We start from the raw sequence: 19,814 nt of genomic DNA, 5'->3' as shown, positions 1-19,814 counted from the left end.
TTATAGTTGGTAGCAATCCACCCCCAGAATGCAGTGACATGATCAAGTACCCCCGATATGAGCCAGATGTCTGCCACTGTGACCTGATTAAGGAGGAACTGGGAGGGGAATTCTCCCAATGTATCCTGGACCCACCAAAAGAATCGTCTGGACTCCTCCGACCAATATCCACCTCATCGTATGTATTGTTCATATTTCTAAAAAAATTTCTTTTTCTACATGGCATTTGAATTTTGAAGAAAAATAAGGATTTGCAAAGAATTTTGGTAACTTTGTTTTGTACTTTAAGACACTCTCTATATTATGTGAGTTTATATTGTCAATGATATGAATTGATGTTAACATTTCTATTCAATTTTGATCATTTAGCAAACAATTTGAGAATTCATAATGCATTATTCATATTAAATGCTTATTTAAGAGACTGGCTCAGGATTTTGAAGAAGATTCTATGATGTTTTCTTTGATTTGATGATTTAAATATCCTAGAAATATAAACAAAATATCTAAATGAGATATTAATTTACATGTATTTTAATTACTCTCAAGGTTGGTTTTTGTTATTTATAAAAAGGTCTGTTTAATTCTTTGAAATGAGATATAATGAGTCATCAATTTTTTCATTATAGAAAGAGAGATAATCTAGCACCATCTAAGGATGAAGGAAAAGTGTGTGGGTGGGGACAAAAAATCCGTTACGTGGCGTGTCAGTCAAGCTCAGCAGCCTCCAGTCTCAGGCGGTGCTCAGAAGCAGGTAACCATTAACCTTCTTTATTCTCTTTATGGGAAAAACTTCTTTTTGTATAACCCGGTTGATTTCTGAACTTGACATATTCTGTAGATTTCTTATAAAACACGAGGAATAAATATCCATGTAAGATCACGTGAAGCACTTCTCGCGAATTTTTAAATCTCGTTTTTATTTTTCGAACATATGTAAACTACATGAAAGAATGATGAAAATTTGGCATTCGCGCTTATATGTTCTCACGATTTGATGGAAAATGGTTGAATCTTGGAATTAAGTACTTGTGTAAAATAAGGAAACTGCAGTATTGGAAGACAAAGTTTGTGCGACAATCAGTGACCTTGCCACTTTTTATCCTACAGTTTAGAAATTAAGTAGAGTAGATAAATGGAGAAAATTAGGCAGAGTTAATGGTGTGTATTTATTTTCAGTGAGTTTGGAAGTCAAGCATTGCAATATACCTTGTCCTAACGACTGTAAAATGGCACAGTGGAGTGAATGGTCAAAATGTCCATCAAAATGTCGACCAGGCATCCAAAAAAGATCTCGCTACATCGAGCAGCTCAACTCCGCTGGAGGGCGACAATGTCCAAGTCTAGACAGCACACAGACAGAGACTCAAACTCGACTCTGCCACCCCGAGTGCTCTCAGTACATATGGAAGGCCTACGAGTGGAGCATGTGTGACAGCAACAGTCGTACGTGTGGAGATGGGACCCAGAGGAGAGTGGTCAACTGTGTGATTGTCAATGTCAATGGTGACACCACAGGAATCACTACAGAAGACAACTGTGCCGGCCAGGTCAAGCCACACAGTGAGCAGCAGTGTCGATTGGCGTGTGTCGGGGAGTGCGTGATGTCAGATTGGACTGAGTGGACAGAATGTCCAAGGGTAAGCCCTTCCTATGTAAGCTTGTTGTATCAAACTTATTATGCTCACTGTATCATCATTCAATATATTGAGTTGAACAGGATAAAATCCATCAGATTTCATGTGTTGGTCTGTGTTGGCAAGAACTGTGTCTTTCAAAGCCAAATTATTAAAATCTTAGATTTAGATATTGTTTTATTTCTCCACACAGCCATGCTCAAACGGATACCAAAAACAGACTCGTACTCGTAAAATCATGCGGCATGCTAGCAGGTACCACCCTCGCTGTGGGGAGACTGAGGACTACAGGGACTGTATCAAGGACATTAACTGTGTGGACTACCACTGGTCCTGGATGCCCTGGACCTCGTGTCTGATCAACAATGGTAACGAGGAGTGTGGGAGGGGCCTCCAGGAGAGGTTCCCTATGTGTCGGACCCACAACGAGGTGGATGTGGACGACCGCATCTGTACTCAGGTATAACAGTACAGGCAGTCAATGCTATAAGATGTCATATTTGGCTGTATAATCCTTTTTCATTTTTTTTTGGCAGAAAATAGCTTTAGTTAAATCAAATACATTGCTGGTGCATATGAATATACATGTTAAGAAATGTGCTTACTCAGATTTACGCTAACTTATTGAAAATTCAGTTCATTGTTTCATTTTAACAGAAAATATGCTGAGTGAATTGTTTTTTTTCCTGAGGTATTGGCCTTTCCTACAACACAGTTTAGTCTAAGCTAAGATATTATTTTGTGTATACATCCAATGTAGATCATCGGTCCCCCTGAGCATGGTAAGAGGACGAATGACTGCGAGGTGCCATGTGATGTGGACTGCCTTGTTTCTGATTGGACGGAATGGTCCTCATGTAGTCAGACTTGTGGAATAGGTTTGTAGTTGGTTTCCCTTACTACTTGGTTATAGTTTTTTAAAGACTTACTACTTGGTGATAGTTTTTTAAAGACAAACTCTTATGCACTATTGACAGTAGTGATTTCTGGAAAATATTTAGAAAGTATATTTAAGACACAATTTAACTCTGATGAGCACAGTAAAACATGCTAAGTTCATACTAAAGTAATATGTTTAAGGGATAGGAGGAATGAAACTGACCTACATTCAAGTGTGAAATTTTTTAAGCTTTGTTTGCTTTAACAATGTTTTACTGTACACGTATTGGTATTGGTTTTGATTTATGTAGGAGAGAGTACCAGGGAACGAGTGGTTGTGGAACAGTACACAGGAAATGGCCGTAAATGTCCCTCGGATCTGGTCCAGACAAAGCCGTGCTACCCCAAGGGATGCTACCGCTGGACCATCTCTGACTGGTCCCCCTGTATGCCTCAGGTCAGTCTATGAATCAGCGTGCTAGGGAAATCTGTGTAATTTTCAAGACCCATAAAGCATTATCAAACCATAAATCTAGCTTAAGACAATGTCATTGATATTGGTTTTTTGTTGCTTTTTTTTTTTTTGGGGGGGGGGGGGGGTTGTTGTTGAAAGAAGCTTTCTTCTAAACTTAATTTTAAACCCTACATTTTCTTAACATATTGACACCTTGATTAAAAAACTTGTACTGTTCAAATACAAGATATGTTATTTTATATTTAATGTCTTTTTTTTAAAAGAAAAACATGTGTGGTGCTGGCATTCAGATGAGGAATGTTTCCTGTTTGGGGGATGATGGACTGCCCGCAGACCCCGAGAAGTGTCCTCCCGACCTTGATATACTTGTACTGAAGGTAAATATATTCATCTCGATACAAGCATCAATATAAGACCATACAATGAATGTTCTTCCTTTCTAGTAGTAAGCATTACAGTGTAGTCATTATTTTTTGGGGTTGGCTTAATTTTTGTGGGTACCCCTTACCCATGAATTTCAATCTTTTAAAATCACATTGCCACAAAATTTTGGATATTCATAAAGATCATGCCCATGAACCAAGACTGGAAATCAATGAAAATTAGCCGCCACAAATTTGAATTGTTTTCAGTATACATGTATTATATTCTATTGTTCAAAGTAAAATATGGTGGTTTTTTTCATTATTTGATAGACAGAACAGAAATGTGAAGTCCTCTGCCCCTGGGACTGTGTCCTGACTGAATGGTCTGAGTGGAGCAAGTGCTTTGTCAACTGTGCTGATTTTGCTATAGGTCAGTATAAGGCCATTCCAATTTCAGAGTTGTTTTTTTTTTTATAAGAAGTCCATAGAAAATAATGTTTGTTGATGAATTTTGAGTTAATACCCCTCTCAATTTTTTTTTATCACAATTAAAAGAAAGATAATTCTTGAAATGAAACATAATCCCTGCCGTCTATATTTTATTTTAAAATTCTTGACTGATGCATATACCTGTTTTAACATCTTGGGTAAACAAAAAATATTAACAACATTCATTCTAACAGGGGCAACGCAGGGTAAAACCAGCAGGTCCCGAGCCATCATTTCCCAAGGTCTGATTCCTTGTAATGACAAGCTATGGGAAACAAAGATTTGCCCAGCCACGGATTGTACCAGTTTTTCTTGGGTGGCCTCCCCTTGGACTAATGGCAAAAGAGAGGTATCCTGTCAGACCTCAGATGGATTAGGAGTAAACAAAGGTAAGACTGAAGTGAACATATGAGTCTCCGTTGTAAAAGTCTACATGAGGCCAAAAAACAAAAAAACAAAAAAAAGAAATATGTTGGTTCTCAGACACTACTGCATTAAGTTAATGCTGCTCCATTGATTAGTTCTATTGCCTTATTGAATAGGGGAACCTTAGTTTTAAATTAAGATATGAAAATTAAGTTATTCCCCTTTGCAAACCTTGTAATAAAAATAATAATAAAAAAATATTAATATACCTGTACTAACAACATTAATGTTGTTGAACTCACTTTATTAACAAAAACAAATTATGATAAGTTGAGTCTTGTTGACCAGTAATGCAACATCCTTCGATGATTAAGCACTCTGGAATGCTGGTAGACAGAGTTGTTTCCCTTTTATCGAGTGAGGGTATCAATAATGTATTGTATTGGTTTGGTATGCAGTTTTTATATACTGGAGTCGTAATTCTGATTCCATAATGCATCACAAGTGTCATTTTATTGGACTTCTGGTTGCCATTTGATGGCCTTGGGTCATTTTTTTCCCCCAAAAGACTGTGAATGATAACTTACTTTGTGCGAGAAAATCTACTTGCGCCGTATGCCCACACATTTAGGAAAATAACATCCATTATGGTAAAGAAGGAGAACCTGCCTGTCTGCAAATCTTGACATATGAGATTTTAAAATGTGGGGTTTTTTTCTCTATACATTTTTTTATTGCTATGCCGTTAATTTTAAGAGAAAGTAAAATTGAAGCTTTTCTTTCAAAAAGGTTCTAAAAGCTTTTTACCCTTTCATAGAAACATTTGAAGTTCTATTGATTTTTGGTTCCAAGTGCTTTCAGTAACGATGCAGGATTGATAATCAGCCGTTCTCTTGGATACTTTTTTTTACTGGATTAAAAATAATTTACAGGAAGGAAGTCTTAAGCATGCAGGGAAATTAATGATTCAGAAGGTCATCATTTATCTTGAACATCTTGGGGAAGTAAAAGCTCATGCCTATGCAAAACCTGGGGTAAAAAACCTGAACATAAAAAAGGCACTATTAAAAAAGAATTATTGTCAGGTTCTGGTCCTTTTTTTTGGCACAGGTTTTAACAGTGGAATTCGTTTGATGGCGTAATTGGTAGTGATCGAATAAGTTCCCTTTTTCAACTTGTCACTGATTTGATTAACCTCGTTGTAGATTGGATCTAGAGCACGTCTTGTCAGGGACATTTTTCACCCACTCAGTGACAAATTAACAGAGACAGTGGTGTTGTCCTTTGAGGCTCTCAGTTTTTGGGTTGTTTTTTTCTTTTTTGCATGTTTAACATTGTAAAAGCTTGAATTACTATAGGGGTTTGAAAGCCATGAAGTCTGTCAATTTTCCATGGAGTACAAAGTTAGAGTATTTGACAGTTTGGATCTTCATACCATATTGATCAGTTAAATTCAAATTCACATGTACTGTATGAATTTTCTTTTTATTTCTCTTTTTTATAATGTGCAGATGTTGCAGCTGACAAAAAATTTTTGATCAATATGGATACATGACATCCATCTTTAAATTTTTAAATGTTTGAAATAGGTGTAATTTGATTCTAAGGATAATTATTGCCCAAAGAAGGATGCATGGTAAAACTCTTTGAATATTTTCTTTTCAAGATTTTATCAGAATTTTTTTTGGTGTTTGGACTTGATGAAGGAGGTAGAGGTTCACCCAAAGGAGTTCACTTGATTAATCAATTGTGACAGTCCAACAGATGGTTCAGCTGATATTTTTTAGATACATCACAGTTTAATTATGTTTCCACACAAGACAGTCAGTCCCTTCAGTGATACGATTGCGGCCACCACTTCCCTGCTTCACTTGGAGCGAAGGCAATATAGATAATGGCTTGTTTTCATTGATCTGTTAAGAAGGTGGTTTCTCTTCTTTATATGGAATTCCCAGCTCTTGTTGGATATCGCGGTGTTCGTTGGATGGTTAGTTCGTTAGGTCTTTGATACGGATGCAACATAAAACCTAGGTATCCAGCTGCGGGGTTTTATTAGTCGGTTTGACTAATGGTGTTAAGAGACTTGAGTGTCCTTGTGATTAGCTGGTATAAAAGGGTTATGACTATGTAGTTTCAAGGATTGTAGCCATAATGAGTAAGGGTAAGAATGACTTTTTATCATTATTGGGGGGTTTTTTTCTCAAGATTTATTTATGAAAATTACTAACAATGTGAAAATACTTTTCTGACTTAACTAATGTCCATGGAGTTATAAGAAATTTTTGCAGTATAATATTCCTTCTGTATTGGATGAAAACAAGGAATTATACCTTTCTATGAGGCATGTCAATTTCACTTAAAGAGCTCAGACGAAAATTCTGGGGCTTTATCGAGGCAATAGTCAATTTATGAATAAATGTATTATTAAAAACTAGACTCTTGTTGCAAAAGCAACAAAAAGGTCTTCCGTTTTGATATAGATGTATCAATTTAACTGTAAGACATTGCTTCTCTCACATAAATAAAAAATGGATATGAAAATTATTGTGAATGATAAAAATATCAAAATTGGGTGTACTTCCTGTGACGACCGGAAGTTACGCCGGATAAAACAAAATAGTGTTAACACATGTACATACATAGGTCTATCATCCCACAAAGTTTGGTTGTTCAAGTCATTACTGTTTTTGAGATCTCGTCGAAATCAGGTTTTTGGTCTCTGGACAGGAAACGGGCAAACGGAAGTGTTCAATGAAAATTGTATTCAATATTTCTTGTATACTTGCCTTTTGTACATTATTTTTCATTTATCTAACTAAAATATATCAAAGGAAAACAGTTAAACTGATAGACAGCTCGATTTTTTTAACTCTTCTGGTATGGACCGGAAGTGACGGAAGATAAAATGAAACCGGTTAAACACATCTTCAATCAAATGTCTATCATCTATGAAAGTTTCGTGTCTTGATCGCTTATAGTTTCTGATATCTCGCGGGTACAAAATGTGTTTTAAAAAAGCTACCTGAGATAATTGAGATATCTCACCGGAAGTAGAAATTTTTTGTTGATATTACATCGCAGAGATTTCCTATGTATAGATTTATTCTTATATTTATTCTATTGACAAAAAAATTGATGCGTAAAAAAAAATATTTTTTATGTGCTTCCGGTGACGACCGGAAGTTATGACGAACAAAACAAAAGTGTTTAAACACATCTACAGCTATAGGTCTATCATCCCACAAAGTTTGAATGTTTAAGTCTTTACCGTTTCTTAGATCTCGAGGTGACAAGCTTTTTGTCGCGGGACAGGAAACGGACGACCGGAAGTGAATTTAGAACATTTTTAATTAAAATCCTCTAGATCTTTTTATTTTCTGTCATTCCTGAAAATTTTATAAAAATCCATCAAGACATCTCTGAGAAATTCACGAGAGAAAAAGGGGAAAAAAATAATAATAATAATAAGAAAGAAAGAAAAAACCTAACAATCACTATAAGGTCTTCCGTTGGAAACGGAAGACCTTAATAAAGTTCTTTTGGTTTGTAATTAAGGACACGTGAACACATATATACTGTGATATCCTTTATTAAATGCTTGGTCTGGTTTCTCAGACTAAAGAATAGACTGGAATAGTAATTAATCAAAGTACTGAAAGTACTGTTAGACGGTGGCGCTGTTTGAAAGTGGCATATTACATGTATGTAAATTATTGTTGTCGAAAATCCACAGCCATCATCTCATACTAGCACAACTTGTCGTGAGTTACTTACATGGATAATTCTGTGGAAATCGTAGTTGTGTTCACAATCCACACTTTACAAATGTTGTGTCTCTTTATCGTCATCTTTTGGGGAAAATCCATAGCTTTATCACAGTAGCCTTTGTAGTAAAGAAGTTTGTATCTATATGTTTGTATCTATATGTTTGTATCTATATCAGTTGATATTAAAACTCCGCTTTCGGTAATACATGTGCTACACAAATGTATTTTGATTGCCGCAGAATGACTCATTAAATATGTGGGTTGCCACGACATATTGAATGAGTAAATCAAATCCAAAGCGATTTCATCACAGTACGCCAAACTATTTCATTGTATAAAGAAGGGGATTTTTGTTTTTTTCCCTTTTGACCTTTGGGTCTTTGACTTTTGAAAAGTATGGATTGGACTTTTGTGCTTTAAAGATATTGTAGATTTCTCAAAGTAACGAGAACAAATAAAGCTTTAGTATGATGAAATACTTATCAGGTTTTTACTAACTATTGCATCATCACACTTGCTTGTGGACTATCACACTTGCTTTTGTCCTCATAGACAGTTATACATTTAGGTGTACAGAAAACGAAATGGTTTGCAAGAACCTGTTTGATAAAACTGGTATTGCTTTTGGAATGCACGTCATCATGAAACAGAAGAGTCAATCAATATTTTATCTTCGACTGTAGTGGATTATTTCCATTTGCTCACAACGAAAGTGAATAAAAATTTGAGAAAAAAATATCATACAATATTCAGTCGCGGCAGTTTCATTAATCAATGTTTTAAAGTACATTTGTCTAATTGTATTTAGCTATAGATTTATTCAAATCATTTGAATGAATTTGGGAAAGTCACATGTATATTTTATCGCTTCTCAGTACACTTTAACACGCATAATTTACTTGCAATATTAAACTTTTCTAGTAAACTTACAAGAAATATAGATTAATTATTCAAAATTAGTTTTTAAAAACACCAAACAAACAAAATCCAAGTTAAACGCATGTTTTTCTGACCGTACAGCTGTGTATATAAATTTCATTTTATTCTTTGCATGTATTATAGTCTATACAATAGATCTACGGTCCGCAAATCCCGGCAATATTTCCGGAAAGTTATAGTTCTGTAGCTCAGCAGAATACTACAGTCATATATGAAGCACATTTTTTACCTTCATGTTTAATTATTTATCGCAAATATAGCATGGATGTATACTCTACGGCCGATGTAGATTTCGTTGAGTGATGACACTTATTTCGATTGCGAGTCGCAACAAACTGGAGCATTTATATAGGCCCGCCTATTTGTAAATGGAAACAAATGTCGAAGGAAGCTCATAATAGAGTTATACTCGCAAGTTAAAAATTATTTGAGAACAAAAGGGGTGATATTTACGTACATGTGTAAATAATGTTATCTGTTTGCGAAAAAATCCCCCAAAACCAAAGAAAAGGTTCTCTAATAGCAGAGACGGGTGCATATGGATTAAAGTCACAGATTGTACTTCGCTCATCAAATTGCGTTATTTCAGTTTAGTGTGAAAAATTCGTCAGAAACTGTTAATTGAACAAAATTATTATATCTTACATTACCGTTCACAATGTACCATAAATGTATATGGAATATTGCATGAGTTTAACCGATTGTTTTTTCTCACAAAAAAAGCTAGCGTTTGCTGCAAATTAGAGATACACGAGCTGATACGCCGTGAAATCCACAAGACATTTTACAGCATGTCTTTAATCCCTTATTTGCTTACAAAAATCTGAACTGAAAATCTTTAAAACATCGTAAAATGTTGTTTGTTTATACATGTACATGTAAAATGGCGACTTGATTTGCACGTGAATTTTCGATTAGCGTGTTTGAGAGAAAGTCAGCAGCAAGTAAAGCGTCGACATCAGTAGTAAATATTGTCTGATGAATATTGAGGTGCATGCCTGTAATAATATTAATGTTCCTACAGACTGAGTGGGTTACAAAATAAGGTAAATCATAGGATAGTCCAAAACTAAACACATTTGTATCATAAATTTCAAGTTTTTTGTTTGTTAAAAAAACACATGAACACTTGGAGAAGAAAGTGTGCCATTGATCGGTTGAAGTTCAATAAAATGTAATTTATCTAATATTCATTATCAGTATCTGTTGTGAATTCTTTAGAATAAGCTACTAAAAAATCAATTTTCTTCCTCAACTAAAATTAATGCGTTGAAAATTAATGAATTTATCGATGAAGCATACTTGCTGAAATATGAAATGGCAAACCTTTTTAAATTGTGTGTGTTTCTGACAATTGTTTACATCATAAAAAAAAAACAAGAAGCGATTATTGTGAGATCTCTTAGCCAATTATCGCAGTGATATAGTTTATGCAGGATCCTGATACAGAGTTTAACGTCATAACTGGCAGTTGGTGCATAAATTATCGATACCGCGTAAGCAGACAGGGTAACAGCTCATTTAAAATAAAACACAATTTCATAAATTATTTAAATATATGTACAAAATGATTAGCAGCTATAATGCTTAAAATATCTGATAAGATTAAAATTAGTTATCATACTGAAATCGACACATAGATAAAACATTGCGTGTAACACTGCATACCTAACAGAGTTATCGTTCGTTATCCGCTAGGGTCCCCGTGAGAAATACTCTTCCGGTCAGGACCGTAGCAATAGACCGTGGCTATTTATAGCCACCGTCTAAAAACCCTACTTGCTTTATATACATGTATTTCTTATTAATCTCTATATACACTGGTAAATCTTTTATACATGTATGTACACTGGTAAATCTTCGGGTATTTTTACTTATTTTCGGAAACATAAAAAATTCAAGCATTTAAAAAAAATAATACATAATTTTTCAGTTATATTTTTACATTTAACTATATCAATATCTATTTATTCATAAATTATCAAAAACTTGGGAGTTGCATTGTGAACCTTCTCTTACAGAGGCCTGTCATGGTTCCGTCCACCCCTCGTCGGTTCTGTCCTGTGACCCCCCATGTAATGGGGACCACATGGTCTGTAATGACACCAATACCTGTGGGTGCGAGGCGGACTTTGTGGCACTGACCGATATCATGGGACAGGTTGTGAGATGTGTAGAACAGAACAGCACGCTGAATGTGGGGGCACAAAAAAAGGACTCGGAGGAGGAAATAGGTAATGAGAGCATAACACCCTTATCACATCAGTTATTGGTTAATTTAGCTAGTAGCGATACAAATTGCTTGTAGCGAAAATGATGATGGAAATATAGTTATAGACCCAGTACATTACAACATACATGTAGCTTTAGAGGAATTGATGATTGATGTTTGTACATGTATATAGCAATTCCTTTCAAACTATTTTGCTGTGGGTTTTAAAATTTGAGATTCAAATGATAACTGTACATATATATGTACAAATGTGGCCACTTTTATCATTTTATTTTACCAAAATCGCGTTGCATCAGTCTGATTTTATTATCTTTATAATTTTATATCATCTCTTTTTTTGGAGCATATAGATGAGACATTAATAGATTATTCTGGAAAAGCAATACTGTTTAATGATTTTTCAGCAAGTTGAGACGCAAGTTAATGAACACAACAAACAATCGCATGGCATTGTTTTCATTGTCTCTCCCAGACAATATATCATTGCATGAACAATATGTTACCTTGAAGCAAAGCTAGAGCAATGCTTTTTTATGTTGATATGTTTATTCACTGAAAGTGCAAGGTGATCAAAACATCATCAGTTAAGCTGTTGTTTCCCAGTCGTCTTCGAAAAAGTAGCATATGGTGCCAAAATGGGATAAAAATACTAGCAGTAATGTTCAGTAACCGTGTACCTATACTCCTACATAAAAATCCACCATCTGGTACTAATCGTTATATATGTAGTCAGTGGAGAATCTATAAATTTTTGTTCCCTTACAAGTATTTCCTTTGTGGATAATTCATGTATTTTTTTTTTTCATTTACTTGTTTTTTCTTCATCCACCCCCCAGGTTGTTGGGGGGGGGGGAAGGGGGGGGGGAGGGAATTGAAATATTAAATGGGATTATTTTACTAAAAATGTAAGTGCTATAATTAAATGTTATGTAAAGAATATGATGTACAGTAAAACAAGGTTAAAGCAAAAGGCCAGACATGAGCGAAATCAATTCAAATATAACTGTAATTTGTTTATCAAAAAAGTTTAACGAACATTTTTAAGATTAGGGGAATGAAAATGACCTCACTGTAAGCATGAATTTGTTTTAAGTGTGTTCGCTGTAACTGTATTTTACTGTAGAACTCCTTGCTTTCCACTGGTGATACATTACTGTAAATCATTTTTTTATTCACGACTTCTTTATTTGGAGTTACCAAAGAAAAATTGGTTCGCAGCGATTAATTTTTGCAATTTAAATGTAGATTATCTGAAAAATATAGTACTAAAGATATTTTAGGACTGGTTCACAGCGACAAATATTCACAATGACGAGGCTTTCACGAACATTGCAAAAAATTTTATTTTCCAAATGCGAATAAAAGTTGTTTTACGATATTATTCATAATTTTATTTGTTTGTCACAGAGACTAACTACTGGATGTATGCGGTGGTGGCAGCAGGGACTCTGTTCATCGTGTTTGTGGCTCTGGCCCTGTACCACATGAGGTAACACTGTTGTCTCATGTACTACAATGCTCTCTCGCTCTCTCTAATTCATAAGTTTCATTTCGCAGATTTGTTGTTATTATTTGCTCACATTGTAGCTTCCTATCAAAAGTAATTTCTGATGCTTATCTTCAAAAAATTTATTTGAATAATGTATTAGATTAGTGTCTTCTTTCAATATATTCCTATTAATTCAATTTTGATTTAAAATATTGAGGTGTACCAAACCATTCTAAAAGCAGAATACCTACATGAATGATAAAAAATTATTCCTATCATAAATCTAGTTTCCTAAGGCTCATTCCAAAGTCATCACATAATCTCTCGTCTTGTGACTCATTGAGTTGGTTAATTATTGACATCTAGTCAAAGCTTTATGTGGCTGCACATTGCATAAGCCATTAAACCTTAAGTTGTTGCAGCATGATAAATTTTGTCTCCATCTGTCAAACACTGGGGACGAAAATCAAGGACATTTCAAGCAACGATGATATTATCTGTTAAATCATTCCTTGATCCAAAAAAAAAATCTTCAAGGCTCTTGATTAGCTGTGTTTGACAGTGTTGTGTGGTTTTTTTGGCATCATTAAAAAAACTGGATGTTGGGAAATATCCAGGTGAAATTTTAGTACATGTATTATCAATATTCACACCAGTTGAAGATCAAAAGCCAATACCATATTTTATTTTGGTTCACTATACTATCGGTTTTTAGGTTGGTTTTATTTTTTATGGATGAAAATCATTGTAACATCAGAATTTGAATTAAATGGATTGGTACACCCAGTACTCTATATTTTCTACATGTTGTCAATTTGTCGTACATTTTTTTCTTTTTATGCACAGCGATTTCTTTAAAAATGGGCCACGTCCTCATGGTGAGCCAAAAGAGGAGAAAAAGTCCATAGGCATAGAGAGTACGGACACCGCCACTAGAATATCTCGCCAAGGCAATGAGAACTGTAACGTCTGCAGTCAGATACCTGTTCCTGTGGAAACCATGGTAACAACCAGTAATGGCAGGACGGAGATTCGGCTAGCAGATGATGTAGGTCCATACGTTCAATCCTGGAATCGTAAAGGCTTGGCTAACCGTCTTGCTGATGCTCTCTCCTGCTTAATTCCTTGCATGACTAAAAATTCTTATTCTGTGCATGTGCATGAAACTATTAACGAGACCAGGGTTAAAATGCCTCTTGAGAACATGCGTCTGATTGGTCACGAGGGAAATTCCTTGAGAGATGAATCTATGGAAACGGAGTTCAATGAAATCAGTAATCTTGTGCACACCCCCAGTTACTACATGGCGGTGAGTATGTCTGATGCTGAGAGTCATCGATCTTCTAAAGTGATCACTCTACCCCAGGACAAAACCGACAACTATTTAGGTGATTCCTTAGATACAGAGACTTCTAGTCCAGACTCAACCAAGTCACAGGTGAAACGAAGTCAGTCGGACTCTGCCATTTCTATACCCACCTCTAACTCACAGGGTGCTTGCTCAGGCACAAATTCACCTTCAGTCAAAAAAGACAAGATACTTAAGAAAAGAGCTGCAAAATTTAGTGAACATGGAAAATATGCTAAACACAGCTCTACACAGACATCAACACAGAGTTCTGCAGAAGAGATGGGGAACACAGGTAGAAGACCAGCCCCTCTGACTTATCAAGACTCAAGAGAGACTCAAGCCTTCCCAAGTTCCAGTGGGTTTCCTGTTGAGGAAAGTATGGATGACTATTTGGAAAAAATGAATTCCTTGAACACATCAAATGAACATTTGAATCAGAGGGGAGAAGAATTTCTTCAGCATGAAGAGATAAATGCTGCAGAAGATCATCTGCTAGAGTCTGATGTTCATTCCCCATTTTTGGAGGCATCAGGCAACCATGTTGGAGAAATTTCAGAGGTCTTTTTAGGGAATTTACAAGAGCAAGCAGAATTCGAGCAGTTGTTGCCTTCAGCAGAGGATGGGGATTCTGTGGACTCAAAAGAAGGTTTCTGTGTGTTTGTGCCTAGCACTTCTGACATTGGCGAGGAAGCAATATTGACTCAGCCTGAAAGATTGAAGGAAAGTGATAATAATACATCTCACAGAAGAGACAGACTATCAAGACAAAAAAAGATAGACGGGAAAGACCCCACTGAAAGTGATCATAACTCCAATGTGATTCCTGACCTATCAGGTGACTGGTCACATGACCCAAGTTCCCCAGTGTGCAATTCTGTGAGCCCAGTGGGCTCGCCCTCCGCGAGTGACAACGTCACTCAAGGTAATCGAGGTTCGTCCAAGAAAAGCAAGAGACCTTTACAGACTAGTTCCCCCAGAGAAGTCAAATCCCAGAATTCTAGTCACAAAAAAACTACACCTGTTTGAAACCTGTAGACCCAGTTTGCAGTTCTGGTTTTGGCAAGGTTGGGTTTTATTTTCCCTACTAGCCCCATTTGTGAATTAAATACAATTAAATGATCTTGCACTTTGTGAACATTTTCAATAAAGCATGGTTGTGTTCATTTGAGAATGATTTAAATTTTTAAAACGTGTTAGGAAAAAACCTTGCATTTTTGTTCTGAGAATTGATATTAAGCAAGATCTTGTTTGCCTAACATATTCAGTATGGACTATTTAGGTTATTGTGTCTAAAATATCTAAAATATATGTAAAACCCGCATGTGTATTTATGATTCTTTTTTTTTTTATTGCAATGACAGTATTACAATCTTCATTTCTGCATGATACTCACTTGTATGTGTTTTTGTCAGTGTTAGAATCGTTGCAATATGATTGTAATTATTTAATCATCTGTATATTACCTGCATCATGTCAGCCTATGTATGTAAATGTATGTAAAAATCCTATGTTGCTGAGCATATCTGTGGAACACTTGAAGCACAGTATTAAGACTGCTGGTATGCTAATAATGAAAGCTAGTGAAGTAAATTATGATTTGTGACAAATTATTCGTATTTTGAATTTATTCTCCAGGAACTATTATGAGGATGAAAATTCAGGTTTATTCACTAGAAACTTAATAAGCCTTTCTCCATAAATGAAAATGCAGATTTCTTTAGAATGCAGTCAATACATTGTGACTTATTGGCTCTACAAAAGAAGACAATATGTGCCTCTGATAATGAATCGTGCAGTAGCAATAATTTGGACTTGTCAGTTAATCATGCAGCGTAGAGATAAGGACAAAGCCTTCAGTGGATAGCCATATTATATCAGTCTATGGTAGGACAGCAGACCTCCATTAACATTCAATGGCAATGGCTGTCCCTGTCTTTAAGTATCCTTGTCTTTTAGTATCTTAAACTGCGGAAACTTATCGGCTTGTTTTGAAACAGAACTTTAATTATCTTGAATTAATTCAGTTTAGGGAAATTCGAATTGTAATTTGCATTTTAACCTGCACCCTAAAATGTAGTGCCACGAGATTAGAAAAAAAAATATTCTAAAATTGATGAATTTTTTAACTACACAGTATTCTTAATCGACAACAGATGGAAAGCCTCTGCTAGAAAAGTGAAAATCTTTGGATTTGACTATAAAATTCATTACGCTTTTATTAAATCTCGGAATACGAAACTTGTGGCTCAGTGTAGAAGTTTCCTTTGACCAGAAGGAGAGGGCTATGGATTTAAATCAATAAAGAGAGATTGGTTTACATTACCAATTTTATACTACACGTATATCGATACAGTAATATAAGCTCTGCAAAAAGATATACTGTAAACCAACTTTTATTTGCGTGCGAGAAATGTTCGTTGCGAATATTTCTCGCCGCGAACCAATCCTGTGTCTATAGTTTTTATAACAATACAGGTCTGGATAAGGTTTGGTCGCGAACATTAGTCGTCGCGAACCAGTGAATCGCGAAATAAAGTCGCCGCGAATAAAAATTGGTTTACAGTATAGAAATGTTAAAATTTTACAACAAAAATTATTGTTTTAATATAACTTTAAAAATTCATATCTATAAATTGAAGGTATGTAATTTGTTGACCACCCATACTCCTTATTACATGTAATTAGTACACTCAGTAAAATACACAAACCTGAAATACAACATTGATAAGAGACAAATTAATCAGGTGACTGGGGTACAGTAATGGTCCCTCTATAGTTTAATACAATAATGCATGTTATATAAAAAGAAACTTGTGACTCTCCAGTAATAATTATTATACATTTTCCAATACAGTGCATACAGATGCTTTAAAGTACTATCAATCATGGCGTTATTTTGAGTAGGGACCCACCTTATAATCCATGACCTTGCTCTGTTCACGATCTTATTTACATTTTTGTTTTTTGGGGTATACTCTATACATTGGTATGCACGACAGCAACAAAACAATAATTTATTGGCCTGTATAATATTTCGTTGAACACGGTATGTACATGTATTTGTCTAGTTTATTTTTACAAGTGAAACACCCGTAACGTCTTGTTTGGTTTTTCATGAGTATAATGTCTGGTATATTAACATATGGAAGCAGTGGAACAAGCTATGCCCCTGTATGGCTTATTACATTAGAGGAACGGTCTCTTGCTTTGATTTCTAGATTGCAGTATTACGACATCAATAGAACATGCTGAAATATACGTATATAATAAATTGTATAGTATGCCCACACCCACAAAGAGTTCTGCCCTTCTGTCTTTTTATGTCTCTGTCTTTTCGTCCGTCACCTTCAAAGAACTCGTATTTGTGAAAGTAACGCGTACAGTATGTATCGCAGTTTTTCTTCCTCGACCCTCCCTATAACAGTGACTTCGCTATCTCTTTTATCTTTTTTAATGAATAATTTTCACAGAATCTAAAATACTTATACTAGGTCGCGAGATCAAAGTGGTCTTTGTTAATTGTGACCTTGAACTGAACGTTTACCTGATTTTTTACCTTAGTTAACCTTATAGAATCCGTATATAGAAGAATACATCTTTTTGGATGTATTCACCATATTGCTACAAAACGACAAAAGCTTAAGTTTACTATATATGTCACAGTTTCGTTTCTGAAAAGCATGAACCATTTTCATATTAGCTCAAACCTTATTTCTTCAATATTGATATGAATGAACCTATGAATTTGACATGTAAAAGTTTCGTGGACATTTTCTGATGTGGGTAGTACATGTTTGCGCTGTCTTTGGAAACTAACTGCAATCATTATAATGTTTAAATTTTATTGAAATAAACGTCTGAGCATAGGCGATAAGAGGTTAGATTATCTTCCATAGATTGATGAGATGTCTGAATAGGGCCAAAAAAACCACGAAACAAACAACAGGCACGTCATGTACAAGCAATAATTAGAAAGGAAATCGTCTGCGAAAGGAATCCGATAGAAAGCTCTTATTGTGAAAGGAGATGGCATTGGAAAAGGTTAAGACCGTGATGATGGAAACCGGGCTCCCACATTATTAACTTCTCAGTGTATGGCTTAACTATCAAATTGGCGATTTTCGTGTGCAATATGAGTGTATCAAACTGAAATACAGTGGGATTTGAAGTGACGACTAAATTTGCATTCTAACTAGGAACCTATTACCAATATCAAACTAATCGCATCATTTCTTGTGAAAGTAATACTATGCCCGTGATATGTCTCATGCGCTGACACCTCCTACATTAAATGAGATTTATTAAATTCATATTTTGTTACCGGACCCTGAATACCCCCCCCCCCCTTCCTTTAATTATAATCAGAATTTCCCTCATCTTATCTAGGTTGATTCATCTGTAGGATTTTACACAGCCTCGGCTGCCTATATCGGAGTGAGAATTAACAATTGGAGTACGTTTTGATCTCACACCATTGGCAGGAGACACCAGTCATTCGATCAAGATTTATGAAAACAAAAACAAAAAACAGTGTTTCCCGACTATTTTTTGATTGCATGCGTCTACGACGCGGTTTACCGTATGACGTATCTTCAACGAATCTTTTCACTGTTTGAAGTGACTGTATAAAGTATTCATTGCTCTCAATAGAAAGGACAAGGATTAAGCTCCCAGTGGTTCCAGGCCATCCATAGCGGATAGATCGCTCATGTTTTATTTACTATACAGTATTTGGTTTAACATCGATTCCTTGTAACAAAACATCGGCTTTTACTTAAATTCTTGTACTTAACATTTTCTCAATTAAATTACTCTGATTCGATTATTATTGCGATATACCGTAAGTAGACATCAACAAAGATACATTTTCCTAGTGTATTATAATACCTTATTGGAGTTTTATCCCCTTGATTGATGCTATTTCAATTTCCGGTGTAGCGCCACCTTCCAGTAACCACTATCAATGAACGCGTTCCTTTGACAGTTGGAAACCTGTTTTAACTAAAAACAATCTTAATGTTAGATAATAGGATGTCTTAAAACAGAAATCTATACATTTATAAAGTCCTCTAACGTAAGAATTAAGGTGAACAGATGTATAAAATTCTACTATTTATTAAGTGTTTTTATTTAGTGAAAAGAAAATTTCTTGAAATGGCCCAAAATAACAAAATGAATTTCTAAAGTCAAAGTTTACCTTGACGTTTTAGAGATATTCACCGTATGTACAAGTAATTTTAAATAATGCCGCTATTCATAAGATATAAGGCGAATGGTCAATAAATGGAAAATTACTAGCATATAAAATATTATACAAATGTAACGAATTCCTGTTTCTTTGGCACGAGCCAAAGATTTGGAAGCGTGCTTAATGCCCTCAAGGACAATTTCCCCATCTTAAATTTATCTGTCTACTTTCATGAAATAGATGAGAGTAAACAGACAGGTGATTTATATAGAAAGTACATGACAATTTGGATATTCCAATCTTTCAGTCGGCGCTTTCTTCTGATCGTTTCTATTAACTTACAGATTTTGGACCTGCAAGATTATATTTCAGGCTACTTGTATTCTAGTCTTTTGAACTGATTTTAAACTTTATTATTCTTTTTAAAATTGATTATGTTTATAGATGTAAACCGACTCTCAAGGTATGTTAATTATTTTTAGCGCCAGATATCTACGTTCCAAATTACGTATAGGATTTCTAGGGAAAATGAATTCATATATTTAAACAGTAATTAAATATATCATATAGTATCAAACAGTTATTTTGTAATTGGGAACCTGTCCAAAATATTGACGGATTGACCTATTGATTAAC

At 35.1% G+C, this 19,814-nt stretch overlaps 1 protein-coding gene across 9 annotated transcripts in view; it reads left to right on the top strand.

Annotated features, from left to right (window-relative positions):
* The window catches only part of LOC128189501 (thrombospondin type-1 domain-containing protein 7A-like), an 84,465-nt gene that overhangs the window by 62,529 nt on the left and 2,122 nt on the right, over window positions 1–19,814 (top strand). For 8 of the 9 annotated variants that reach the window (XM_052861139.1, XM_052861186.1, XM_052861146.1 and 5 more), the window contains 12 exons: window positions 7–178; window positions 630–754; window positions 1,180–1,640; window positions 1,831–2,097; window positions 2,398–2,515; window positions 2,828–2,973; window positions 3,255–3,368; window positions 3,687–3,786; window positions 4,040–4,234; window positions 10,939–11,151; window positions 12,558–12,639; window positions 13,486–15,600. In XM_052861139.1, coding sequence (XP_052717099.1) covers window positions 7–178; window positions 630–754; window positions 1,180–1,640; window positions 1,831–2,097; window positions 2,398–2,515; window positions 2,828–2,973; window positions 3,255–3,368; window positions 3,687–3,786; window positions 4,040–4,234; window positions 10,939–11,151; window positions 12,558–12,639; window positions 13,486–15,016 — 3,524 coding nt within the window. In that variant the 3' untranslated portion in view covers window positions 15,017–15,600. Of the gene's footprint in view, window positions 1–6; window positions 179–629; window positions 755–1,179; window positions 1,641–1,830; window positions 2,098–2,397; window positions 2,516–2,827; window positions 2,974–3,254; window positions 3,369–3,686; window positions 3,787–4,039; window positions 4,235–10,938; window positions 11,152–12,557; window positions 12,640–13,485; window positions 15,601–19,814 lie in introns of those variants that run through there. The other variant, XM_052861202.1, reaches the window with a different exon arrangement.

Source organism: Crassostrea angulata, chromosome 1 (assembly GCF_025612915.1).
Source record: "Crassostrea angulata isolate pt1a10 chromosome 1, ASM2561291v2, whole genome shotgun sequence".
Classification (NCBI taxonomy): domain Eukaryota; kingdom Metazoa; phylum Mollusca; class Bivalvia; order Ostreida; family Ostreidae; genus Magallana; species Magallana angulata.
Note: the sequence above shows the minus strand (reverse complement) of the source record. Positions and strands in the feature narration are given on the sequence as shown.